The 27891-nt window shown below is 46.4% G+C and overlaps 2 protein-coding genes across 4 annotated transcripts in view; both read right to left on the bottom strand.

Annotated features, from left to right (window-relative positions):
- Positions 1-16468, bottom strand: part of LOC106610556 (multiple PDZ domain protein) — a 32469-nt gene extending 16001 nt beyond the window's left edge. For both annotated transcript variants that reach the window (XM_045712367.1, XM_045712368.1), the window contains exons 1-2: positions 16243-16468; positions 15628-15958 (exon numbers count right to left, since the gene is read on the bottom strand). In XM_045712367.1, coding sequence (XP_045568323.1) covers positions 15628-15936 — 309 coding nt within the window. In that variant the 5' untranslated portion in view covers positions 15937-15958; positions 16243-16468. The remainder of the gene's footprint in view (positions 1-15627; positions 15959-16242) is intronic.
- A 645-nt stretch (positions 16469-17113) lies between these two features.
- LOC106595229 (multiple PDZ domain protein) overlaps positions 17114-27891 on the bottom strand; it is a 51878-nt gene continuing 41100 nt past the window's right edge. Inside the window, exons 6-12 of one of the 2 annotated variants that reach the window (XM_045712365.1) lie at positions 26880-27057; positions 26340-26450; positions 26159-26227; positions 25712-25783; positions 25426-25510; positions 17780-18025; positions 17114-17174 (exon numbers count right to left, since the gene is read on the bottom strand). In XM_045712365.1, coding sequence (XP_045568321.1) covers positions 17790-18025; positions 25426-25510; positions 25712-25783; positions 26159-26227; positions 26340-26450; positions 26880-27057 — 751 coding nt within the window. In that variant the 3' untranslated portion in view covers positions 17114-17174; positions 17780-17789. The remainder of the gene's footprint in view (positions 17175-17779; positions 18026-25425; positions 25511-25711; positions 25784-26158; positions 26228-26339; positions 26451-26879; positions 27058-27891) is intronic. The other variant, XM_045712366.1, reaches the window with a different exon arrangement.

Here is a 27891-nt window from a genome sequence, read left to right as displayed (position 1 = left end):
CATCAGACCAGATGGTATTTTACCCCAGGAGAGGGTGTTCTACAGTACAGTACATCATCAGACCAGATGGTATTTTACCCCAGGAGAGGGTGTTCTACAGTACAGTATCATCAGACCAGATGGTATTTTTACCCCAGGAGAGGGTGTTCTACAGTACAGTACATCATCAGACCAGATGGTATTTTACCCCAGGAGAGGGTGTTCTACAGTACATCATCAGACCAGATGGTATTTTACCCCAGGAGAGGGTGTTCTACAGTACAGTACATCATCAGACCAGATGGTATTTTACCCCAGGAGAGGGTGTTCTACAGTACACATCATCAGACCAGATGGTATTTTACCCCAGGAGAGGGTGTTCTACAGTACAGTACATCATCAGACCAGATGGTATTTTACCCCAGGAGAGGGTGTTCTACAGTACATCATCAGACCAGATGGTATTTTACCCCAGGAGAGGGTGTTCTACAGTACAGTACATCATCAGACCAGATGGTATTTTACCCCAGGAGAGGGTGTTCTACAGTACAGATCATCAGACCAGATGGTATTTTACCCCAGGAGAGGGTGTTCTACAGTACAGTACATCATCAGACCAGATGGTATTTTACCCCAGGAGAGGGTGTTCTACAGTACAGTACATCATCAGACCAGATGGTATTTTACCCCAGGAGAGGGTGTTCTACAGTACAGTACATCATCAGACCAGATGGTATTTTACCCCAGGAGAGGGTGTTCTATAGTACAGTACATCATCAGACCAGATGGTATTTTACCCCAGGAGAGGGTGTTCTATAGTACAGTACATCATCAGACCAGATGGTATTTTACCCCAGGAGAGGGTGTTCTATAGTACAGTACATCATCAGACCAGATGGTATTTTACCCCAGGAGAGGGTGTTCTACAGTACATCATCAGACCAGATGGTATTTTACCCCAGGAGAGGGTGTTCTACAGTACATCATCAGACCAGATGGTATTTTACCCCAGGAGAGGGTGTTCTACAGTACAGTACATCATCAGACCAGATGGTATTTTACCCCAGGAGAGGGTGTTCTACAGTACATCATCAGACCAGATGGTATTTTACCCCAGGAGAGGGTGTTCTACAGTACACATCATCAGACCAGATGGTATTTTACCCCAGGAGAGGGTGTTCTACAGTACAGTACATCATCAGACCAGATGGTATTTTACCCCAGGAGAGGGTGTTCTACAGTACATCATCAGACCAGATGGTATTTTACCCCAGGAGAGGGTGTTCTACAGTACAGTACATCATCAGACCAGATGGTATTTTACCCCAGGAGAGGGTGTTCTACAGTACAGTACATCATCAGACCAGATGGTATTTTACCCCAGGAGAGGGTGTTCTACAGTACAATCATCAGACCAGATGGTATTTTACCCCAGGAGAGGGTGTTCTACAGTACAGCTCATCAGACCAGATGGTATTTTACCCCAGGAGAGGGTGTTCTACAGTACAGTATATCATCAGACCAGATGGTATTTTACCCCAGGAGAGGGTGTTCTACAGTACATCATCAGACCAGATGGTATTTTACCCCAGGAGAGGGTGTTCTACAGTACAGTACATCATCAGACCAGATGGTATTTTACCCCAGGAGAGGGTGTTCTACAGTACAGTACATCATCAGACCAGATGGTATTTTACCCCAGGAGAGGATGTTCTACAGTACATTCATCAGACCAGATGGTATTTTACCCCAGGAGAGGGTGTTCTACAGTACAGTACATCATCAGACCAGATGGTATTTTACCCCAGGAGAGGGTGTTCTACAGTACAGTACATCATCAGACCAGATGGTATTTTACCCCAGGAGAGGGTGTTCTACAGTACAATCATCAGACCAGATGGTATTTTACCCCAGGAGAGGGTGTTCTACAGTACAGTACATCATCAGACCAGATGGTATTTTACCCCAGGAGAGGGTGTTCTACAGTACAGCATCATCAGACCAGATGGTATTTTACCCCAGGAGAGGGTGTTCTACAGTACATCATCAGACCAGATGGTATTTTACCCCAGGAGAGGGTGTTCTACAGTACAGATCATCAGACCAGATGGTATTTTACCCCAGGAGAGGGTGTTCTACAGTACATCATCAGACCAGATGGTATTTTACCCCAGGAGAGGGTGTTCTACAGTACAGTACATCATCAGACCAGATGGTATTTTACCCCAGGAGAGGGTGTTCTACAGTACAGTACATCATCAGACCAGATGGTATTTTACCCCAGGAGAGGGTGTTCTACAGTACAGTACATCATCAGACCAGATGGTATTTTACCCCAGGAGAGGGTGTTCTACAGTACAGTACATCATCAGACCAGATGGTATTTTACCCCAGGAGAGGGTGTTCTACAGTACAGTAATCATCAGACCAGATGGTATTTTACCCCAGGAGAGGGTGTTCTACAGTACAGTACATCATCAGACCAGATGGTATTTTACCCCAGGAGAGGGTGTTCTACAGTACAGTACATCATCAGACCAGATGGTATTTTACCCCAGGAGAGGGTGTTCTACAGTACACATCATCAGACCAGATGGTATTTTACCCCAGGAGAGGGTGTTCTACAGTACAGTACATCATCAGACCAGATGGTATTTTACCCCAGGAGAGGGTGTTCTACAGTACATCATCAGACCAGATGGTATTTTACCCCAGGAGAGGGTGTTCTACAGTACAGTACATCATCAGACCAGATGGTATTTTACCCCAGGAGAGGGTGTTCTACAGTACATCATCAGACCAGATGGTATTTTACCCCAGGAGAGGGTGTTCTACAGTACAGTACATCATCAGACCAGATGGTATTTTACCCCAGGAGAGGGTGTTCTACAGTACATCATCAGACCAGATGGTATTTTACCCCAGGAGAGGGTGTTCTACAGTACAGTACATCATCAGACCAGATGGTATTTTACCCCAGGAGAGGGTGTTCTACAGTACAGTACATCATCAGACCAGATGGTATTTTACCCCAGGAGAGGGTGTTCTACAGTACACATCATCAGACCAGATGGTATTTTACCCCAGGAGAGGGTGTTCTACAGTACAGTACATCATCAGACCAGATGGTATTTTACCCCAGGAGAGGGTGTTCTACAGTACATCATCAGACCAGATGGTATTTTACCCCAGGAGAGGGTGTTCTACAGTACAGTACATCATCAGACCAGATGGTATTTTACCCCAGGAGAGGGTGTTCTACAGTACATCATCAGACCAGATGGTATTTTACCCCAGGAGAGGGTGTTCTACAGTACAGTACATCATCAGACCAGATGGTATTTTACCCCAGGAGAGGGTGTTCTACAGTACAGTCATCATCAGACCAGATGGTATTTTACCCCAGGAGAGGGTGTTCTACAGTACAGTACATCATCAGACCAGATGGTATTTTACCCCAGGAGAGGGTGTTCTACAGTACAGTACATCATCAGACCAGATGGTATTTTACCCCAGGAGAGGGTGTTCTACAGTACAGTACATCATCAGACCAGATGGTATTTTACCCCAGGAGAGGGTGTTCTACAGTACAGTACATCATCAGACCAGATGGTATTTTACCCCAGGAGAGGGTGTTCTATGACAGTACATCATCAGACCAGATGGTATTTTACCCCAGGAGAGGGTGTTCTACAGTACAGTACATCATCAGACCAGATGGTATTTTACCCCAGGAGAGGGTGTTCTACAGTACAGTACATCATCAGACCAGATGGTATTTTACCCCAGGAGAGGGTGTTCTACAGTACATCATCAGACCAGATGGTATTTTACCCCAGGAGAGGGTGTTCTACAGTACATCATCAGACCAGATGGTATTTTACCCCAGGAGAGGGTGTTCTACAGTACAGTACATCATCAGACCAGATGGTATTTTACCCCAGGAGAGGGTGTTCTACAGTACATCATCAGACCAGATGGTATTTTACCCCAGGAGAGGGTGTTCTACAGTACAGTACATCATCAGACCAGATGGTATTTTACCCCAGGAGAGGGTGTTCTACAGTACAGTACATCATCAGACCAGATGGTATTTTACCCCAGGAGAGGGTGTTCTACAGTACAGTACATCATCAGACCAGATGGTATTTTACCCCAGGAGAGGGTGTTCTACAGTACATATCATCAGACCAGATGGTATTTTACCCCAGGAGAGGGTGTTCTACAGTACAGTACATCATCAGACCAGATGGTATTTTACCCCAGGAGGGGTGTTCTACAGTACAGTACATCATCAGACCAGATGGTATTTTACCCCAGGAGAGGGTGTTCTACAGTACATCATCAGACCAGATGGTATTTTACCCCAGGAGAGGGTGTTCTACAGTACAGTACATCATCAGACCAGATGGTATTTTACCCCAGGAGAGGGTGTTCTACAGTACATACATCATCAGACCAGATGGTATTTTACCCCAGGAGAGGGTGTTCTACAGTACACATCATCAGACCAGATGGTATTTTACCCCAGGAGAGGGTGTTCTACAGTACAGTACATCATCAGACCAGATGGTATTTTACCCCAGGAGAGGGTGTTCTACAGTACAGTACATCATCAGACCAGATGGTATTTTACCCCAGGAGAGGGTGTTCTACAGTACAGTACATCATCAGACCAGATGGTATTTTACCCCAGGAGAGGGTGTTCTACAGTACAGTACATCATCAGACCAGATGGTATTTTACCCCAGGAGAGGGTGTTCTACAGTACAGTACATCATCAGACCAGATGGTATTTTACCCCAGGAGAGGGTGTTCTACAGTACATCATCAGACCAGATGGTATTTTACCCCAGGAGAGGGTGTTCTACAGTACAGTACATCATCAGACCAGATGGTATTTTACCCCAGGAGAGGGTGTTCTACAGTACAGTACATCATCAGACCAGATGGTATTTTACCCCAGGAGAGGGTGTTCTACAGTACATCATCAGACCAGATGGTATTTTACCCCAGGAGAGGGGTGTTCTACAGTACAGTACATCATCAGACCAGATGGTATTTTACCCCAGGAGAGGGTGTTCTACAGTACAGTCATCATCAGACCAGATGGTATTTTACCCCAGGAGAGGGTGTTCTACAGTACATCATCAGACCAGATGGTATTTTACCCCAGGAGAGGGTGTTCTACAGTACATCATCAGACCAGATGGTATTTTACCCCAGGAGAGGGTGTTCTACAGTACATCATCAGACCAGATGGTATTTTACCCCAGGAGAGGGTGTTCTACAGTACAGTACATCATCAGACCAGATGGTATTTTACCCCAGGAGAGGGTGTTCTACAGTACACATCATCAGACCAGATGGTATTTTACCCCAGGAGAGGGTGTTCTACAGTACATCATCAGACCAGATGGTATTTTACCCCAGGAGAGGGTGTTCTACAGTACAGTACATCATCAGACCAGATGGTATTTTACCCCAGGAGAGGGTGTTCTACAGTACAGTACATCATCAGACCAGATGGTATTTTACCCCAGGAGAGGGTGTTCTACAGTACAGTACATCATCAGACCAGATGGTATTTTACCCCAGGAGAGGGTGTTCTACAGTACAGTACATCATCAGACCAGATGGTATTTTACCCCAGGAGAGGGTGTTCTACAGTACAGTACATCATCAGACCAGATGGTATTTTACCCCAGGAGAGGGTGTTCTACAGTACACATCATCAGACCAGATGGTATTTTTACCCCAGGAGAGGGTGTTCTACAGTACATCATCAGACCAGATGGTATTTTACCCCAGGAGAGGGTGTTCTACAGTACAGTACATCATCAGACCAGATGGTATTTTACCCCAGGAGAGGGTGTTCTACAGTACATTCATCAGACCAGATGGTATTTTACCCCAGGAGAGGGTGTTCTACAGTACAGTACATCATCAGACCAGATGGTATTTTACCCCAGGAGAGGGTGTTCTACAGTACATCATCAGACCAGATGGTATTTTACCCCAGGAGAGGGTGTTCTACAGTACAGTACATCATCAGACCAGATGGTATTTTACCCCAGGAGAGGGTGTTCTACAGTACATCATCAGACCAGATGGTATTTTACCCCAGGAGAGGGTGTTCTACAGTACACATCATCAGACCAGATGGTATTTTACCCCAGGAGAGGGTGTTCTACAGTACATCATCAGACCAGATGGTATTTTACCCCAGGAGAGGGTGTTCTACAGTACATCATCAGACCAGATGGTATTTTACCCCAGGAGAGGGTGTTCTACAGTACATCATCAGACCAGATGGTATTTTACCCCAGGAGAGGGTGTTCTACAGTACAGTACATCATCAGACCAGATGGTATTTTACCCCAGGAGAGGGTGTTCTACAGTACAATTCATCAGACCAGATGGTATTTTACCCCAGGAGAGGGTGTTCTACAGTACAGTACATCATCAGACCAGATGGTATTTTACCCCAGGAGAGGGTGTTCTACAGTACAGTACATCATCAGACCAGATGGTATTTTACCCCAGGAGAGGGTGTTCTACAGTACATCATCAGACCAGATGGTATTTTACCCCAGGAGAGGGTGTTCTACAGTACATCATCAGACCAGATGGTATTTTACCCCAGGAGAGGGTGTTCTACAGTACAATCATCAGACCAGATGGTATTTTACCCCAGGAGAGGGTGTTCTACAGTACAGTACATCATCAGACCAGATGGTATTTTACCCCAGGAGAGGGTGTTCTACAGTACAGTACATCATCAGACCAGATGGTATTTTACCCCAGGAGAGGGTGTTCTACAGTACATCATCAGACCAGATGGTATTTTACCCCAGGAGAGGGTGTTCTACAGTACAGTACATCATCAGACCAGATGGTATTTTACCCCAGGAGAGGGTGTTCTACAGTACATCATCAGACCAGATGGTATTTTACCCCAGGAGAGGGTGTTCTACAGTACAGTACATCATCAGACCAGATGGTATTTTACCCCAGGAGAGGGTGTTCTACAGTACAGTACATCATCAGACCAGATGGTATTTTACCCCAGGAGAGGGTGTTCTACAGTACAGTACATCATCAGACCAGATGGTATTTTTACCCCAGGAGAGGGTGTTCTACAGTACAGTACATCATCAGACCAGATGGTATTTTACCCCAGGAGAGGGTGTTCTACAGTACAGTACATCATCAGACCAGATGGTATTTTACCCCAGGAGAGGGTGTTCTACAGTACAGTACATCATCAGACCAGATGGTATTTTACCCCAGGAGAGGGTGTTCTACAGTACATCATCAGACCAGATGGTATTTTACCCCAGGAGAGGGTGTTCTACAGTACAGCATCATCAGACCAGATGGTATTTTACCCCAGGAGAGGGTGTTCTACAGTACAGTACATCATCAGACCAGATGGTATTTTACCCCAGGAGAGGGTGTTCTACAGTACAGTACATCATCAGACCAGATGGTATTTTACCCCAGGAGAGGGTGTTCTACAGTACATCATCAGACCAGATGGTATTTTACCCCAGGAGAGGGTGTTCTACAGTACAGTACATCATCAGACCAGATGGTATTTTACCCCAGGAGAGGGTGTTCTACAGTACAGTACATCATCAGACCAGATGGTATTTTACCCCAGGAGAGGGTGTTCTACAGTACATCATCAGACCAGATGGTATTTTACCCCAGGAGAGGGTGTTCTACAGTACATCATCAGACCAGATGGTATTTTACCCCAGGAGAGGGTGTTCTACAGTACAGTACATCATCAGACCAGATGGTATTTTACCCCAGGAGAGGGTGTTCTACAGTACATCATCAGACCAGATGGTATTTTACCCCAGGAGAGGGTGTTCTACAGTACAGTACATCATCAGACCAGATGGTATTTTACCCCAGGAGAGGGTGTTCTACAGTACAGTACATCATCAGACCAGATGGTATTTTACCCCAGGAGAGGGTGTTCTACAGTACAGTACATCATCAGACCAGATGGTATTTTACCCCAGGAGAGGGTGTTCTACAGTACAGTACATCATCAGACCAGATGGTATTTTACCCCAGGAGAGGGTGTTCTACAGTACAGTACATCATCAGACCAGATGGTATTTTACCCCAGGAGAGGGTGTTCTACAGTACAGTACATCATCAGACCAGATGGTATTTTACCCCAGGAGAGGGTGTTCTACAGTACATCATCAGACCAGATGGTATTTTACCCCAGGAGAGGGTGTTCTACAGTACATCATCAGACCAGATGGTATTTTACCCCAGGAGAGGGTGTTCTACAGTACAGCATCATCAGACCAGATGGTATTTTACCCCAGGAGAGGGTGTTCTACAGTACATCATCAGACCAGATGGTATTTTACCCCAGGAGAGGGTGTTCTACAGTACATCATCAGACCAGATGGTATTTTACCCCAGGAGAGGGTGTTCTACAGTACAGTACATCATCAGACCAGATGGTATTTTACCCCAGGAGAGGGTGTTCTACAGTACATACATCATCAGACCAGATGGTATTTTACCCCAGGAGAGGGTGTTCTACAGTACAGTACATCATCAGACCAGATGGTATTTTACCCCAGGAGAGGGTGTTCTACAGTACACATCATCAGACCAGATGGTATTTTACCCCAGGAGAGGGTGTTCTACAGTACAGTACATCATCAGACCAGATGGTATTTTACCCCAGGAGAGGGTGTTCTACAGTACATCATCAGACCAGATGGTATTTTACCCCAGGAGAGGGTGTTCTACAGTACAGTACATCATCAGACCAGATGGTATTTTACCCCAGGAGAGGGTGTTCTACAGTACAGTACATCATCAGACCAGATGGTATTTTACCCCAGGAGAGGGTGTTCTACAGTACAGTACATCATCAGACCAGATGGTATTTTACCCCAGGAGAGGGTGTTCTACAGTACATCATCAGACCAGATGGTATTTTACCCCAGGAGAGGGTGTTCTACAGTACACATCATCAGACCAGATGGTATTTTACCCCAGGAGAGGGTGTTCTACAGTACAGTACATCATCAGACCAGATGGTATTTTACCCCAGGAGAGGGTGTTCTACAGTACAGTACATCATCAGACCAGATGGTATTTTACCCCAGGAGAGGGTGTTCTACAGTACATCATCAGACCAGATGGTATTTTACCCCAGGAGAGGGTGTTCTACAGTACAGTACATCATCAGACCAGATGGTATTTTACCCCAGGAGAGGGTGTTCTACAGTACAGTACATCATCAGACCAGATGGTATTTTACCCCAGGAGAGGGTGTTCTACAGTACAGTACATCATCAGACCAGATGGTATTTTACCCCAGGAGAGGGTGTTCTACAGTACACATCATCAGACCAGATGGTATTTTACCCCAGGAGAGGGTGTTCTACAGTACAGTACATCATCAGACCAGATGGTATTTTACCCCAGGAGAGGGTGTTCTACAGTACAGTACATCATCAGACCAGATGGTATTTTACCCCAGGAGAGGGTGTTCTACAGTACAGTACATCATCAGACCAGATGGTATTTTACCCCAGGAGAGGGTGTTCTACAGTACAGCTCATCAGACCAGATGGTATTTTACCCCAGGAGAGGGTGTTCTACAGTACAATCATCAGACCAGATGGTATTTTACCCCAGGAGAGGGTGTTCTACAGTACAGTACATCATCAGACCAGATGGTATTTTACCCCAGGAGAGGGTGTTCTACAGTACATCATCAGACCAGATGGTATTTTACCCCAGGAGAGGGTGTTCTACAGTACATCATCAGACCAGATGGTATTTTACCCCAGGAGAGGGTGTTCTACAGTACAGTACATCATCAGACCAGATGGTATTTTTACCCCAGGAGAGGGTGTTCTACAGTACATCATCAGACCAGATGGTATTTTACCCCAGGAGAGGGTGTTCTACAGTACATCATCAGACCAGATGGTATTTTACCCCAGGAGAGGGTGTTCTACAGTACATCATCAGACCAGATGGTATTTTACCCCAGGAGAGGGTGTTCTACAGTACAGTACATCATCAGACCAGATGGTATTTTACCCCAGGAGAGGGTGTTCTACAGTACAGTACATCATCAGACCAGATGGTATTTTACCCCAGGAGAGGGTGTTCTACAGTACATCATCAGACCAGATGGTATTTTACCCCAGGAGAGGGTGTTCTACAGTACAGTCATCATCAGACCAGATGGTATTTTACCCCAGGAGAGGGTGTTCTACAGTACAGTACATCATCAGACCAGATGGTATTTTACCCCAGGAGAGGGTGTTCTACAGTACAGTCATCATCAGACCAGATGGTATTTTACCCCAGGAGAGGGTGTTCTACAGTACATCATCAGACCAGATGGTATTTTACCCCAGGAGAGGGTGTTCTACAGTACAGTACATCATCAGACCAGATGGTATTTTACCCCAGGAGAGGGTGTTCTACAGTACACATCATCAGACCAGATGGTATTTTACCCCAGGAGAGGGTGTTCTACAGTACAGTACATCATCAGACCAGATGGTATTTTACCCCAGGAGAGGGTGTTCTACAGTACAGTTCATCAGACCAGATGGTATTTTTACCCCAGGAGAGGGTGTTCTACAGTACAGTACATCATCAGACCAGATGGTATTTTACCCCAGGAGAGGGTGTTCTACAGTACACATCATCAGACCAGATGGTATTTTACCCCAGGAGAGGGTGTTCTACAGTACATCATCAGACCAGATGGTATTTTACCCCAGGAGAGGGTGTTCTACAGTACAGTACATCATCAGACCAGATGGTATTTTACCCCAGGAGAGGGTGTTCTACAGTACAGTACATCATCAGACCAGATGGTATTTTACCCCAGGAGAGGGTGTTCTACAGTACAGTACATCATCAGACCAGATGGTATTTTACCCCAGGAGAGGGTGTTCTACAGTACAGTACATCATCAGACCAGATGGTATTTTACCCCAGGAGAGGGTGTTCTACAGTACAGTACATCATCAGACCAGATGGTATTTTACCCCAGGAGAGGGTGTTCTACAGTACATCATCAGACCAGATGGTATTTTACCCCAGGAGAGGGTGTTCTACAGTACAGTACATCATCAGACCAGATGGTATTTTACCCCAGGAGAGGGTGTTCTACAGTACAGTACATCATCAGACCAGATGGTATTTTACCCCAGGAGAGGGTGTTCTACAGTACATCATCAGACCAGATGGTATTTTACCCCAGGAGAGGGTGTTCTACAGTACAGTACATCATCAGACCAGATGGTATTTTACCCCAGGAGAGGGTGTTCTACAGTACAGTACATCATCAGACCAGATGGTATTTTACCCCAGGAGAGGGTGTTCTACAGTACAGTACATCATCAGACCAGATGGTATTTTACCCCAGGAGAGGGTGTTCTACAGTACAGTACATCATCAGACCAGATGGTATTTTACCCCAGGAGAGGGTGTTCTACAGTACAGTACATCATCAGACCAGATGGTATTTTACCCCAGGAGAGGGTGTTCTACAGTACAGTACATCATCAGACCAGATGGTATTTTACCCCAGGAGAGGGTGTTCTACAGTACATCATCAGACCAGATGGTATTTTTACCCCAGGAGAGGGTGTTCTACAGTACAGTACATCATCAGACCAGATGGTATTTTACCCCAGGAGAGGGTGTTCTACAGTACAATCATCAGACCAGATGGTATTTTACCCCAGGAGAGGGTGTTCTACAGTACACATCATCAGACCAGATGGTATTTTACCCCAGGAGAGGGTGTTCTACAGTACATCATCAGACCAGATGGTATTTTACCCCAGGAGAGGGTGTTCTACAGTACAGTACATCATCAGACCAGATGGTATTTTACCCCAGGAGAGGGTGTTCTACAGTACATCATCAGACCAGATGGTATTTTACCCCAGGAGAGGGTGTTCTACAGTACAGTACATCATCAGACCAGATGGTATTTTACCCCAGGAGAGGGTGTTCTACAGTACATCATCAGACCAGATGGTATTTTACCCCAGGAGAGGGTGTTCTACAGTACAGTACATCATCAGACCAGATGGTATTTTACCCCAGGAGAGGGTGTTCTACAGTACAGTCATCAGACCAGATGGTATTTTACCCCAGGAGAGGGTGTTCTACAGTACATCATCAGACCAGATGGTATTTTACCCCAGGAGAGGGTGTTCTACAGTACAGTACATCATCAGACCAGATGGTATTTTACCCCAGGAGAGGGTGTTCTACAGTACATCATCAGACCAGATGGTATTTTACCCCAGGAGAGGGTGTTCTACAGTACAGTACATCATCAGACCAGATGGTATTTTACCCCAGGAGAGGGTGTTCTACAGTACAGTACATCATCAGACCAGATGGTATTTTACCCCAGGAGAGGGTGTTCTACAGTACATCATCAGACCAGATGGTATTTTACCCCAGGAGAGGGTGTTCTACAGTACAGTACATCATCAGACCAGATGGTATTTTACCCCAGGAGAGGGTGTTCTACAGTACAGTACATCATCAGACCAGATGGTATTTTACCCCAGGAGAGGGTGTTCTACAGTACAGTACATCATCAGACCAGATGGTATTTTACCCCAGGAGAGGGTGTTCTACAGTACATCATCAGACCAGATGGTATTTTACCCCAGGAGAGGGTGTTCTACAGTACAGTACATCATCAGACCAGATGGTATTTTACCCCAGGAGAGGGTGTTCTACAGTACAGTACATCATCAGACCAGATGGTATTTTACCCCAGGAGAGGGTGTTCTACAGTACAGTACATCATCAGACCAGATGGTATTTTACCCCAGGAGAGGGTGTTCTACAGTACATCATCAGACCAGATGGTATTTTACCCCAGGAGAGGGTGTTCTACAGTACATCATCAGACCAGATGGTATTTTACCCCAGGAGAGGGTGTTCTACAGTACAGTACATCATCAGACCAGATGGTATTTTACCCCAGGAGAGGGTGTTCTACAGTACAGTACATCATCAGACCAGATGGTATTTTACCCCAGGAGAGGGTGTTCTACAGTACAGTACATCATCAGACCAGATGGTATTTTACCCCAGGAGAGGGTGTTCTACAGTACAGTACATCATCAGACCAGATGGTATTTTACCCCAGGAGAGGGTGTTCTACAGTACAGTACATCATCAGACCAGATGGTATTTTACCCCAGGAGAGGGTGTTCTACAGTACAGTACATCATCAGACCAGATGGTATTTTACCCCAGGAGAGGGTGTTCTACAGTACAGTACATCATCAGACCAGATGGTATTTTACCCCAGGAGAGGGTGTTCTACAGTACAGTACATCATCAGACCAGATGGTATTTTACCCCAGGAGAGGGTGTTCTACAGTACAATCATCAGACCAGATGGTATTTTACCCCAGGAGAGGGTGTTCTACAGTACAGTACATCATCAGACCAGATGGTATTTTACCCCAGGAGAGGGTGTTCTACAGTACACATCATCAGACCAGATGGTATTTTACCCCAGGAGAGGGTGTTCTACAGTACAGTACATCATCAGACCAGATGGTATTTTACCCCAGGAGAGGGTGTTCTACAGTACAGTACATCATCAGACCAGATGGTATTTTACCCCAGGAGAGGGTGTTCTACAGTACATCATCAGACCAGATGGTATTTTACCCCAGGAGAGGGTGTTCTACAGTACAGTACATCATCAGACCAGATGGTATTTTACCCCAGGAGAGGGTGTTCTACAGTACACATCATCAGACCAGATGGTATTTTACCCCAGGAGAGGGTGTTCTACAGTACAGTACATCATCAGACCAGATGGTATTTTACCCCAGGAGAGGGTGTTCTACAGTACACTCATCAGACCAGATGGTATTTTACCCCAGGAGAGGGTGTTCTACAGTACAGTACATCATCAGACCAGATGGTATTTTACCCCAGGAGAGGGTGTTCTACAGTACATCATCAGACCAGATGGTATTTTACCCCAGGAGAGGGTGTTCTACAGTACAGTACATCATCAGACCAGATGGTATTTTACCCCAGGAGAGGGTGTTCTACAGTACAGTACATCATCAGACCAGATGGTATTTTACCCCAGGAGAGGGTGTTCTACAGTACATCATCAGACCAGATGGTATTTTACCCCAGGAGAGGGTGTTCTACAGTACAGTACATCATCAGACCAGATGGTATTTTACCCCAGGAGAGGGTGTTCTACAGTACAGTACATCATCAGACCAGATGGTATTTTACCCCAGGAGAGGGTGTTCTACAGTACAGTACATCATCAGACCAGATGGTATTTTACCCCAGGAGAGGGTGTTCTACAGTACAGTATATCATCAGACCAGATGGTATTTTACCCCAGGAGAGGGTGTTCTACAGTACAGTACATCATCAGACCAGATGGTATTTTACCCCAGGAGAGGGTGTTCTACAGTACAGTACATCATCAGACCAGATGGTATTTTTACCCCAGGAGAGGGTGTTCTACAGTACATTCATCAGACCAGATGGTATTTTACCCCAGGAGAGGGTGTTCTACAGTACATCATCAGACCAGATGGTATTTTACCCCAGGAGAGGGTGTTCTACAGTACATCATCAGACCAGATGGTATTTTACCCCAGGAGAGGGTGTTCTACAGTACACATCATCAGACCAGATGGTATTTTACCCCAGGAGAGGGTGTTCTACAGTACAGTACATCATCAGACCAGATGGTATTTTACCCCAGGAGAGGGTGTTCTACAGTACAGTACATCATCAGACCAGATGGTATTTTACCCCAGGAGAGGGTGTTCTACAGTACAGTACATCATCAGACCAGATGGTATTTTACCCCAGGAGAGGGTGTTCTACAGTACAGTACATCATCAGACCAGATGGTATTTTACCCCAGGAGAGGGTGTTCTACAGTACAGTACATCATCAGACCAGATGGTATTTTACCCCAGGAGAGGGTGTTCTACAGTACAGTACATCATCAGACCAGATGGTATTTTACCCCAGGAGAGGGTGTTCTACAGTACAATCATCAGACCAGATGGTATTTTACCCCAGGAGAGGGTGTTCTACAGTACAGTACATCATCAGACCAGATGGTATTTTACCCCAGGAGAGGGTGTTCTACAGTACAGTCATCATCAGACCAGATGGTATTTTACCCCAGGAGAGGGTGTTCTACAGTACATCATCAGACCAGATGGTATTTTACCCCAGGAGAGGGTGTTCTACAGTACATCATCAGACCAGATGGTATTTTACCCCAGGAGAGGGTGTTCTACAGTACAGTACATCATCAGACCAGATGGTATTTTACCCCAGGAGAGGGTGTTCTACAGTACATCATCCCGATGCTGAGGCCGAGTTATGTGTGTCCTTTACAGATCTCCATGGTACACACACACAAACACACACTATCATGCTCTCTCTCTCTCTCTGTCTCTCTCTCTCTGCTTCTCTCTCTCTCTCTCTGCTCCTCTCTCTCTTCTCTCTCTCTCTCTCGTCTCTCTCTGTCTCTCTCTCTCTCTCTCTCTCTCTCTTTCTCTCTCTCTCACTCCCTCTTTCTGTCGCTCTTACCAGTAGCGTGTCACACCCCCCCACGATGCTGAGGCCCAGGCCCAAGTGTCCTTTACAGATCTCTATGGTGCTGTCAACGCCGGGTATTATGGGACAGCTCAGGAGGTCAGGGGTCAGAGCGGAGCCCGTTGGCCAATCAGATCGCCCGCTAGAGGAGGAGGCGTTCCTGGCAGTGCCGACGGAAGAGTGGGGAGGAATGGGGGGATGGGAGGAAGAGACATGGATGGAGGGATGGAGAAAAGAGGAGAGAGAGATGGAGGGATGGATGGAGGAAGATGAGGAGTCCCCACCCATGGGTCCTTGAGCCATCTGCGTCAGAGCGGCTTTATTCCTGATCAAAACAATAACATCTCTGTTAGACATCAAAGTCGCCATCTTGGAAATATAATGAAGTAATCGGTGGTCACAACTGATTAATGGTCCTCGTATTGAAAATGAGTAAATCCATAATAGTTACTATATTTCAAACACAGTAAAATCACATGACTTAACACCAGTCAAATGACTTTGATATGGTTTGATACAAACTCTTCTACAGGAAACGTCAACAGGGGCGTCTCAACAGCGTGTAGTGTAATGCCATTTACTGTGTAGTGTGTTGGTTCTGTACTGTACCTGGTGAGGAGGATCTGGACTTTAGAAGGAGCACTGTTGAGGATGGCTGTAGCGTTCTGGAGACTACGACCATACAGGATCTGACCGTTGATCTACAACCAGGACATAATATATAATACATTACTACTATATCTGACAGTACTGTATGTTAGTGGCTGAGGTCCTCTACAACACTGTTGAGGATGGCTGTAGCGTTCTGGTGACTACGACCATACAGGATCTGACCGTTGATCTACAACCAGGACATAATATATAATACATTACTACTATATCTGACAGTACTGTATGTTAGTGGCTGAGGTCCTCTACAACACTGTTGAGGATGGCTGTAGCGTTCTGGTGACTACGACCATACAGGATCTGACCGTTGATCTACAACCAGGACATAATATATAATACATTACTACTATATCTGACAGTACTGTATGTTAGTGGCTGAGGTCCTCTACAACACTGTTGAGGATGGCTGTAGCGTTCTGGTGACTACGACCATACAGGATCTGACCGTTGATCTACAACCAGGACATAATATATAATACATTACTACTATATCTGACAGTACTGTATGTTAGTGGCTGAGGTCCTCTACAACACTGTTGAGGATGGCTGTAGCGTTCTGGTGACTACGACCATACAGGATCTGACCGTTGATCTACAACCAGGACATAATATATAATACATTACTACTATATCTGACAGTACTGTATGTTAGTGGCTGAGGTCCTCTACAACACTGTTGAGGATGGCTGTAGCGTTCTGGTGACTACGACCATACAGGATCTGACCGTTGATCTACAACCAGGACATAATATATAATACATTACTACTATATCTGACAGTACTGTATGTTAGTGGCTGAGGTCCTCTACAACACTGTTGAGGATGGCTGTAGCGTTCTGGTGACTACGACCATACAGGATCTGACCGTTGATCTACAACCAGGACATAATATATAATACATTACTACTATATCTGACAGTACTGTATGTTAGTGGCTGAGGTCCTCTACAACACTGTTGAGGATGGCTGTAATGTTCTGGTGACTACGACCATACAGGATCGACGCTTCGCCGAGTGCCTGGACACAGCTCTTAACCGTGGTATATTGGCCATATATCACAAACCTCCTGAGGTGCCTTATTGCTGTTATAAACATCCTAAATATATGGGGGGGTTGGTGGGATTTAATCATAGAGGTGGATAGAGGGTCCTTCTTTGTATCTGGCCATCATAGAGGTGGATAGAGGATCCTTCTTTGTATCTGGCCATCATAGAGGTGGATAGAGGGTCCTTCTTTGTATCTGGCCATCATAGAGGTGGATAGAGGGTCCTTCTTTGTATCTGGCCATCATAGAGGTGGATAGAGGATCCTTCTTTGTATCTGTGCCATAATGTATTCTGTGACAGCATGGGCAGCTCCATTCAGGGCTGTCTGCATTGAAACTTCTACGAGTCAGTAAAACAAACTGAAAGAGGGGCATACTGCCACCTGCAGTGTGGTGTCTCTTTCTCTAATCTCTCACACACACTGACTCACCTCCAGTAGCTCATCTCCCACCCGTATCCGTCCATCTCGCCCCGCTGCTCCCTGGGGGGTCGACCCCAGCCACGTAGACACCGAGGTGGGCTCTGGAACCATCCCTGTCTTCCGTCAGGCTGAGACCCAGACCAGGAACCAGACCCTGTCCCCGGGCCTCCGTGCTAGTGACTCCCCTGGGACTCTTCTCCAGCTCTATAATATGGAGCTCACCTGGCAGACCGCCATACCTGGACATCATCTTCTCTGTGAGGGGGGGAGAGGAAAAGATAGAAAGCAGTAGAGATATAGAGAAAGAGAGAGAATGAAACACAAAAGGGTTGAAGTAGGAAATGAAGGCTGTGTCCACCTTTAGAATCATCGCCATATTTATTATTCTAGTTCAATCCCCTCCTGTCAGTGTCTAGGAGACTAGTGGTTATTCCTGTTCAATCCCTCCTGTCAGTGTCTAGGAGACTAGTGGTTATTCCTGTTCAATCCCCTCCTGTCAGTGTCTAGGAGACTAGTGGTTATTCTTGTTCAATCACCCTCCTGTCAGTGTCTAGGAGACTAGTGGTTATTCCTGTTCAATCCCCTCCTGTCAGTGTCTAGGAGACTAGTGGTTATTCCTGTTCAATCCCCTCCTGTCAGTGTCTAGGAGACTAGTGGTTATTCCTGTTCAATCCCCTCCTGTCAGTGTCTAGGAGACTAGTGGTTATTCCTGTTCAATCCCCTCCTGTCAGTGTCTAGGAGACTAGTGGTTATTCTAGTTCAATCCCCTCCTGTCAGTGTCTAGGAGACTAGTGGTTATTCCTGTTCAATCCCCTCCTGTCAGTGTCTAGGAGACTAGTGGTTATTCCTGTTCAATCCCCTCCTGTCAGTGTCTAGGAGACTAGTGGTTATTCCTGTTCAATCCCCTCCTGTCAGTGTCTAGGAGACTAGTGGTTATTCCTGTTCAATCCCCTCCTGTCAGTGTCTAGGAGACTAGTGGTTATTCCTGTTCAATCCCCTCCTGTCAGTGTCTAGGAGACTAGTGGTTATTCCTGTTCAATCCCCTCCTGTCAGTGTCTAGGAGACTAGTGGTTATTCCTGTTCAATCCCCTCCTGTCAGTGTCTAGGAGACTAGTGGTTATTCCTGTTCAATCCCCTCCTGTCAGTGTCTAGGAGACTAGTGGTTATTCCTGTTCAATCCCCTCCTGTCAGTGTCTAGGAGACTAGTGGTTATTCCTGTTCAATCCCCTCCTGTCAGTGTCTAGGAGACTAGTGGTTATTCCTGTTCAATCCCCTCCTGTCAGTGTCTAGGAGACTAGTGGTTATTCCTGTTCAATCCCCTCCTGTCAGTGTCTAGGAGACTAGTGGTTATTCCTGTTCAATCCCCTCCTGTCAGTGTCTAGGAGACTAGTGGTTATTCCTGTTCAATCCCCTCCTGTCAGTGTCTAGGAGACTAGTGGTTATTCCTGTTCAATCCCCTCCTGTCAGTGTCTAGGAGACTAGTGGTTATTCCTGTTCAATCCCCTCCTGTCAGTGTCTAGGAGACTAGTGGTTATTCCTGTTCAATCCCCTCCTGTCAGTGTCTAGGAGACTAGTGGTTATTCCTGTTCAATCCCCTCCTGTCAGTGTCTAGGAGACTAGTGGTTATTCCTGTTCAATCCCCTCCTGTCAGTGTCTAGGAGACTAGTGGTTATTCCTGTTCAATCCCCTCCTGTCAGTGTCTAGGAGACTAGTGGTTATTCCTGTTCAATCCCCTCCTGTCAGTGTCTAGGAGACTAGTGGTTATTCCTGTTCAATCCCCTCCTGTCAGTGTCTAGGAGACTAGTGGTTATTCTAGTTCAATCCCCTCCTGTCAGTGTCTAGGAGACTAGTGGTTATTCCTGTTCAATCCCCTCCTGTCAGTGTCTAGGAGACTAGTGGTTATTCCTGTTCAATCCCCTCCTGTCAGTGTCTAGGAGACTAGTGGTTATTCCAGTTCAATCCCCTCCTGTCAGTGTCTAGGAGACTAGTGGTTATTCCTGTTCAATCCCCTCCTGTCAGTGTCTAGGGGACTAGTGGTTATTCCTGTTCAATCCCCTCCTGTCAGTGTCTAGGAGACTAGTGGTTATTCCTGTTCAATCCCCTCCTGTCAGTGTCTAGGAGACTAGTGGTTATTCCTGTTCAATCCCCTCCTGTCAGTGTCTAGGAGACTAGTGGTTATTCCTGTTCAATCCCCTCCTGTCAGTGTCTAGGAGACTAGTGGTTATTCCTGTTCAATCCCCTCCTGTCAGTGTCTAGGAGACTAGTGGTTATTCCTGTTCAATCCTCCTGTCAGTGTCTAGGAGACTAGTGGTTATTCCTGTTCAATCCCCTCCTGTCAGTGTCTAGGAGACTAGTGGTTATTCCTGTTCAATCCCCTCCTGTCAGTGTCTAGGAGACTAGTGGTTATTCCTGTTCAATCCCCTCCTGTCAGTGTCTAGGAGACTAGTGGTTATTCCTGTTCAATCCCCTCCTGTCAGTGTCTAGGAGACTAGTGGTTATTCCTGTTCAATCCCCTCCTGTCAGTGTCTAGGAGACTAGTGGTTATTCCTGTTCAATCCCCTCCTGTCAGTGTCTAGGAGACTAGTGGTTATTCCTGTTCAATCCCCTCCTGTCAGTGTCTAGGAGACTAGTGGTTATTCCTGTTCAATCCCCTCCTGTCAGTGTCTAGGAGACTAGTGGTTATTCCTGTTCAATCCCCTCCTGTCAGTGTCTAGGAGACTAGTGGTTATTCCTGTTCAATCCCCTCCTGTCAGTGTCTAGGAGACTAGTGGTTATTCCTGTTCAATCCCCTCCTGTCAGTGTCTAGGAGACTAGTGGTTATTCCTGTTCAATCCCCTCCTGTCAGTGTCTAGGAGACTAGTGGTTATTCCTGTTCAATCCCCTCCTGTCAGTGTCTAGGAGACTAGTGGTTATTCCTGTTCAATCCCCTCCTGTCAGTGTCTAGGAGACTAGTGGTTATTCCTGTTCAATCCCCTCCTGTCAGTGTCTAGGAGACTAGTGGTTATTCCTGTTCAATCCCCTCCTGTCAGTGTCTAGGAGACTAGTGGTTATTCCTGTTCAATCCCCTCCTGTCAGTGTCTAGGAGACTAGTGGTTATTCCTGTTCAATCCCCTCCTGTCAGTGTCTAGGAGACTAGTGGTTATTCCTGTTCAATCCCCTCCTGTCAGTGTCTAGGAGACTAGTGGTTATTCCTGTTCAATCCCCTCCTGTCAGTGTCTAGGAGACTAGTGGTTATTCCTGTTCAATCCCCTCCTGTCAGTGTCTAGGAGACTAGTGGTTATTCCTGTTCAATCCCCTCCTGTCAGTGTCTAGGAGACTAGTGGTTATTCCTGTTCAATCCCCTCCTGTCAGTGTCTAGGAGACTAGTGGTTATTCCTGTTCAATCCCCTCCTGTCAGTGTCTAGGAGACTAGTGGTTATTCCTGTTCAATCCCCTCCTGTCAGTGTCTAGGAGACTAGTGGTTATTCCTGTTCAATCCCCTCCTGTCAGTGTCTAGGAGACTAGTGGTTATTCCTGTTCAATCCCCTCCTGTCAGTGTCTAGGAGACTAGTGGTTATTCCTGTTCAATCCCCTCCTGTCAGTGTCTAGGAGACTAGTGGTTATTCCTGTTCAATCCCCTCCTGTCAGTGTCTAGGAGACTAGTGGTTATTCCTGTTCAATCCCCTCCTGTCAGTGTCTAGGAGACTAGTGGTTATTCCTGTTCAATCCCCTCCTGTCAGTGTCTAGGAGACTAGTGGTTATTCCTGTTCAATCCCCTCCTGTCAGTGTCTAGGAGACTAGTGGTTATTCCTGTTCAATCCCCTCCTGTCAGTGTCTAGGAGACTAGTGGTTATTCCTGTTCAATCCCCTCCTGTCAGTGTCTAGGAGACTAGTGGTTATTCCTGTTCAATCCCCTCCTGTCAGTGTCTAGGAGACTAGTGGTTATTCCTGTTCAATCCCCTCCTGTCAGTGTCTAGGAGACTAGTGGTTATTCCTGTTCAATCCCCTCCTGTCAGTGTCTAGGAGACTAGTGGTTATTCCTGTTCAATCCCCTCCTGTCAGTGTCTAGGAGACTAGTGGTTATTCCTGTTCAATCCCCTCCTGTCAGTGTCTAGGAGACTAGTGGTTATTCCTGTTCAATCCCCTCCTGTCAGTGTCTAGGAGACTAGTGGTTATTCCTGTTCAATCCCCTCCTGTCAGTGTCTAGGAGACTAGTGGTTATTCCTGTTCAATCCCCTCCTGTCAGTGTCTAGGAGACTAGTGGTTATTCCTGTTCAATCCCCTCCTGTCAGTGTCTAGGAGACTAGTGGTTATTCCTGTTCAATCCCCTCCTGTCAGTGTCTAGGAGACTAGTGGTTATTCCTGTTCAATCCCCTCCTGTCAGTGTCTAGGAGACTAGTGGTTATTCCTGTTCAATCCCCTCCTGTCAGTGTCTAGGAGACTAGTGGTTATTCCTGTTCAATCCCCTCCTGTCAGTGTCTAGGAGACTAGTGGTTATTCCTGTTCAATCCCCTCCTGTCAGTGTCTAGGAGACTAGTGGTTATTCCTGTTCAATCCCCTCCTGTCAGTGTCTAGGAGACTAGTGGTTATTCCTGTTCAATCCCCTCCTGTCAGTGTCTAGGAGACTAGTGGTTATTCCTGTTCAATCCCCTCCTGTCAGTGTCTAGGAGACTAGTGGTTATTCCTGTTCAATCCCCTCCTGTCAGTGTCTAGGAGACTAGTGGTTATTCCTGTTCAATCCCCTCCTGTCAGTGTCTAGGAGACTAGTGGTTATTCCTGTTCAATCCCCTCCTGTCAGTGTCTAGGAGACTAGTGGTTATTCCTGTTCAATCCCCTCCTGTCAGTGTCTAGGAGACTAGTGGTTATTCCTGTTCAATCCCCTCCTGTCAGTGTCTAGGAGACTAGTGGTTATTCCTGTTCAATCCCCTCCTGTCAGTGTCTAGGAGACTAGTGGTTATTCCTGTTCAATCCCCTCCTGTCAGTGTCTAGGAGACTAGTGGTTATTCCTGTTCAATCCCCTCCTGTCAGTGTCTAGGAGACTAGTGGTTATTCCTGTTCAATCCCCTCCTGTCAGTGTCTAGGAGACTAGTGGTTATTCCTGTTCAATCCCCTCCTGTCAGTGTCTAGGAGACTAGTGGTTATTCCTGTTCAATCCCCTCCTGTCAGTGTCTAGGAGACTAGTGGTTATTCCTGTTCAATCCCCTCCTGTCAGTGTCTAGGAGACTAGTGGTTATTCCTGTTCAATCCCCTCCTGTCAGTGTCTAGGAGACTAGTGGTTATTCCTGTTCAATCCCCTCCTGTCAGTGTCTAGGAGACTAGTGGTTATTCCTGTTCAATCCCCTCCTGTCAGTGTCTAGGAGACTAGTGGTTATTCCTGTTCAATCCCCTCCTGTCAGTGTCTAGGAGACTAGTGGTTATTCTAGTTCAATCCCCTCCTGTCAGTGTCTAGGAGACTAGTGGTTATTCCTGTTCAATCCCCTCCTGTCAGTGTCTAGGAGACTAGTGGTTATTCCTGTTCAATCCCCTCCTGTCAGTGTCTAGGAGACTAGTGGTTATTCCTGTTCAATCCCCTCCTGTCAGTGTCTAGGAGACTAGTGGTTATTCCTGTTCAATCCCCTCCTGTCAGTGTCTAGGAGACTAGTGGTTATTCCTGTTCAATCCCCTCCTGTCAGTGTCTAGGAGACTAGTGGTTATTCCTGTTCAATCCCCTCCTGTCAGTGTCTAGGAGACTAGTGGTTATTCCTGTTCAATCCCCTCCTGTCAGTGTCTAGGAGACTAGTGGTTATTCCTGTTCAATCCCCTCCTGTCAGTGTCTAGGAGACTAGTGGTTATTCCTGTTCAATCCCCTCCTGTCAGTGTCTAGGAGACTAGTGGTTATTCCTGTTCAATCCCCTCCTGTCAGTGTCTAGGAGACTAGTGGTTATTCCTGTTCAATCCCCTCCTGTCAGTGTCTAGGAGACTAGTGGTTATTCCTGTTCAATCCCCTCCTGTCAGTGTCTAGGAGACTAGTGGTTATTCCTGTTCAATCCCCTCCTGTCAGTGTCTAGGAGACTAGTGGTTATTCCTGTTCAATCCCCTCCTGTCAGTGTCTAGGAGACTAGTGGTTATTCCTGTTCAATCCCCTCCTGTCAGTGTCTAGGAGACTAGTGGTTATTCCTGTTCAATCCCCTCCTGTCAGTGTCTAGGAGACTAGTGGTTATTCCTGTTCAATCCCCTCCTGTCAGTGTCTAGGAGACTAGTGGTTATTCCTGTTCAATCCCCTCCTGTCAGTGTCTAGGAGACTAGTGGTTATTCCTGTTCAATCCCCTCCTGTCAGTGTCTAGGAGACTAGTGGTTATTCCTGTTCAATCCCCTCCTGTCAGTGTCTAGGAGACTAGTGGTTATTCCTGTTCAATCCCCTCCTGTCAGTGTCTAGGAGACTAGTGGTTATTCCTGTTCAATCCCCTCCTGTCAGTGTCTAGGAGACTAGTGGTTATTCCTGTTCAATCCCCTCCTGTCAGTGTCTAGGAGACTAGTGGTTATTCCTGTTCAATCCCCTCCTGTCAGTGTCTAGGAGACTAGTGGTTATTCCTGTTCAATCCCCTCCTGTCAGTGTCTAGGAGACTAGTGGTTATTCTTGTTCAATCCCCTCCTGTCAGTGTCTAGGAGACTAGTGGTTATTCCTGTTCAATCCCCTCCTGTCAGTGTCTAGGAGACTAGTGGTTATTCCTGTTCAATCCCCTCCTGTCAGTGTCTAGGAGACTAGTGGTTATTCCTGTTCAATCCCCTCCTGTCAGTGTCTAGGAGACTAGTGGTTATTCCTGTTCAATCCCCTCCTGTCAGTGTCTAGGAGACTAGTGGTTATTCCTGTTCAATCCCCTCCTGTCAGTGTCTAGGAGACTAGTGGTTATTCCTGTTCAATCCCCTCCTGTCAGTGTCTAGGAGACTAGTGGTTATTCCTGTTCAATCCCCTCCTGTCAGTGTCTAGGAGACTAGTGGTTATTCCTGTTCAATCCCCTCCTGTCAGTGTCTAGGAGACTAGTGGTTATTCCTGTTCAATCCCCTCCTGTCAGTGTCTAGGAGACTAGTGGTTATTCCTGTTCAATCCCCTCCTGTCAGTGTCTAGGAGACTAGTGGTTATTCCTGTTCAATCCCCTCCTGTCAGTGTCTAGGAGACTAGTGGTTATTCCTGTTCAATCCCCTCCTGTCAGTGTCTAGGAGACTAGTGGTTATTCCTGTTCAATCCCCTCCTGTCAGTGTCTAGGAGACTAGTGGTTATTCCTGTTCAATCCCCTCCTGTCAGTGTCTAGGAGACTAGTGGTTATTCCTGTTCAATCCCCTCCTGTCAGTGTCTAGGAGACTAGTGGTTATTCCTGTTCAATCCCCTCCTGTCAGTGTCTAGGAGACTAGTGGTTATTCCTGTTCAATCCCCTCCTGTCAGTGTCTAGGAGACTAGTGGTTATTCCTGTTCAATCCCCTCCTGTCAGTGTCTAGGAGACTAGTGGTACTTTCTGGCAGGCCTATAATGATGTGTGTGTGTGTGTGTGTGTGTGTGTGTGTGTGTGTGTGTGTGTGTGTGTGTGTGTGTGTGTGTGTGTGTGTGTGTGTGTGTGTGTGTGTGTGTGTGTGTGTGTGTAGGTGCGTGCGTGTGTGTGTGTAGGTACGTGCGTGCGTGCGTGCGCGCGTGTGTAACCCACTCCAGCTGTCGTCTTCCTTGTCTCTCAGTGTGATTGGTGCAGAGACAGTTGTGGGGCTTCTCCTGACCGTCCTATTGGCTGTTGGCTGAAGACGCAGGGACAAAACACAGGAATACAGGGTGTGTTGAAAACAAACACACCCCATATATACACACATGTAGACAGGTCTGTATTACTGTTAGTGAGAGGCTGCATAAGTGCAGTATATCAATAAAGGGTATGTCTGTTTTTAGGGTTATGGTTAGGGGGGGGACACAAACCGTCACACACACACAGGTGTACAAACCTTAAAGGGAGTAGGGGTGAAGGGGTTGGCGGGGGAGAGACTAAGGAACAGACCACTGTGACTCTCTGGCATCTATATACAGACCACACAGGAAATACACACCACGTACAGAGTAGAGAGTACAGAGTACAGACGTATAAGGTATAGTTCTGTCTCTATGAGGAAAACACATGGGAATCAACAACACAGACTAGACATGACACAACAACCTCACGACTACCAGCACGTGTCTCGTACAAAGAGTTGGATAGAATATGCACCTGTTTTAGCATTGACAGCATCATTGATGTGCCCTCTAGCCAACTCTATGTTCTAGTACACAAAACATAGAGTTGCCAAGCTGTTCTATATTCTAACATCAAATGCTATGGTACACAGATCCACATTCTACACAGAATATATATCATATTCTAATACAGAAATGGGAAGACACACAGAATTACAAACCCTGTTGTTCAGTGAGTCCCTGTGTGATGCTGAGGCTTGCCTCTCATGGTTGGAGAGCACAGGAGACGACTGACGGGAAGAAGATATGAAACACAGAAGACGGAGAGACGTCACATGATATCAGAGGACTTGTATGTGCATGCATGCGTACATGTGAGTGGCAGTTCTAAACCAAACCAACCTGTGATTTGTGTTGTCCAGTCTGTACCAGGAAGACAACAGGGTCTCCAGCACTACGGATGGCCTCCACTGCCTGCTCATGACTGGCATCTCTCAGATCCATGCATCCTACCTGATCAATCAGCAATTAATCAACCAATCAAATGCATTCCTGAAGCCCTTTTTACATCAGCAGTGCGTTACAGTTAATCGGCCTAGACTTCAAAGAGCAAGCAGAAGAAGAAGCAGAAGAAGAAGAAGCAGAAGAAGCAGAAGCAGAAGAAGCAGAAGAAGCAGAAGCAGAAGAAGCAGAAGCAGAAGAAGCAGAAGCAGAAGAAGCAGTAGAAGCAGAAGAAGAAGCAGCAGAAGAAGCAGAAGCAGCAGAAGAAGAAGCAGCAGAAGCAGAAGAAGCAGAAGATGAAGATGAAGAATAATCAAGTGATGTGTGGCCAGGAAAACTCACCAGAAGGAAGAAACACACACCTCTTTAATGACCACTCATCACAAACATATACACACACAACCCCCCCCCCCCATCCTCTCCCCTCTCCTCTCTCCCTACCTCCAGTATCCTGTCTCCAGTCTTCAGGGTGCCGTTGTGTCCAGCAGGGCTGTCTGGTGTGATGTGTTTAATGAACACTCCTCTCATCACCTCTCCACTGCTCAGCCTGCTGCCCATCCCTCTACCTCCCATGATACTGATACCCAGAGACTGGCCTGAAGAACGCATCAACTTGACCCTGCATGGAGGGGGCAGGGGTGGAGAGAGCGAGAGAGTAAGAGAGAGGGGGTAAGGGAGAGAAGGGTAGAGAGAGAGAAATATGGGTAGAGAGAGAGGGGGGGAGAGAGCGAGAGAGTGAGAGAGAGGGGGTAAGGGAGAGAAGGGTAGAGAGAGAGAAATAGGGGTAGCGAGAGAGGGGGGGAGGGAGAGAGATAGAGAGAGAGAGAGAGCGAGAAAGGGGTAGAGAGAGAAAAATAGGGGTAGAGAAAGGGAGAGAGAGAAAGAGAGAAAGAAAGGGTTAGTGTGTGTATGTGTGTAACCTATCCATCCCTCTACCTCCCATGGTAATGACGCACAGGGACTGGTCTGAAGAACGCATCAACTGGACCCTGCAAAGGAGAGAGAGACTGGCCAATCAGACACTGGGAGAGAGAGAGAGAGAGAGAGAGAGAGAGAGAGAGAGAGAGAGAGAGAGAGAGAGAGAGAGAGAGAGAGAGAGAGAGAGAGAGAGAGAGAGAGAGAGAGAGAGAGAGAGAGAGAGAGAGAGAGAGACTGGCCTGGCAGCTTGACCAACCAGACATTGTGGGAGAGAGAGAGAAAGAAAGAGTGAGAAAGTGGGATATGCGTCAACAGCAACCTTGGGAAAATCCTCTGCATTATCATAAAACAGCAGACTTGTACATTTCCTCAGTGAAAACAATGTACTGAGCAAGTGCGCAATTGGCTTTTTACCAAATTACCGTAAAACAGACAAACAAACAAAACAAAGGCAAAGTATTGTCAATCTTTGTTGATTTCAAAAAAGCTTTTGACTCAATTTGGCATGAGAGTCTGCTATACAATGGAAAGTGGT

The sequence above is a fragment of the Salmo salar genome, unplaced genomic scaffold, assembly GCF_905237065.1.
Source record: "Salmo salar unplaced genomic scaffold, Ssal_v3.1, whole genome shotgun sequence".
NCBI lineage: Eukaryota > Metazoa > Chordata > Actinopteri > Salmoniformes > Salmonidae > Salmo > Salmo salar.
The sequence above is the reverse complement of the archived record's forward strand: the minus strand, read 5'-3'. Positions and strand labels throughout refer to the sequence as shown.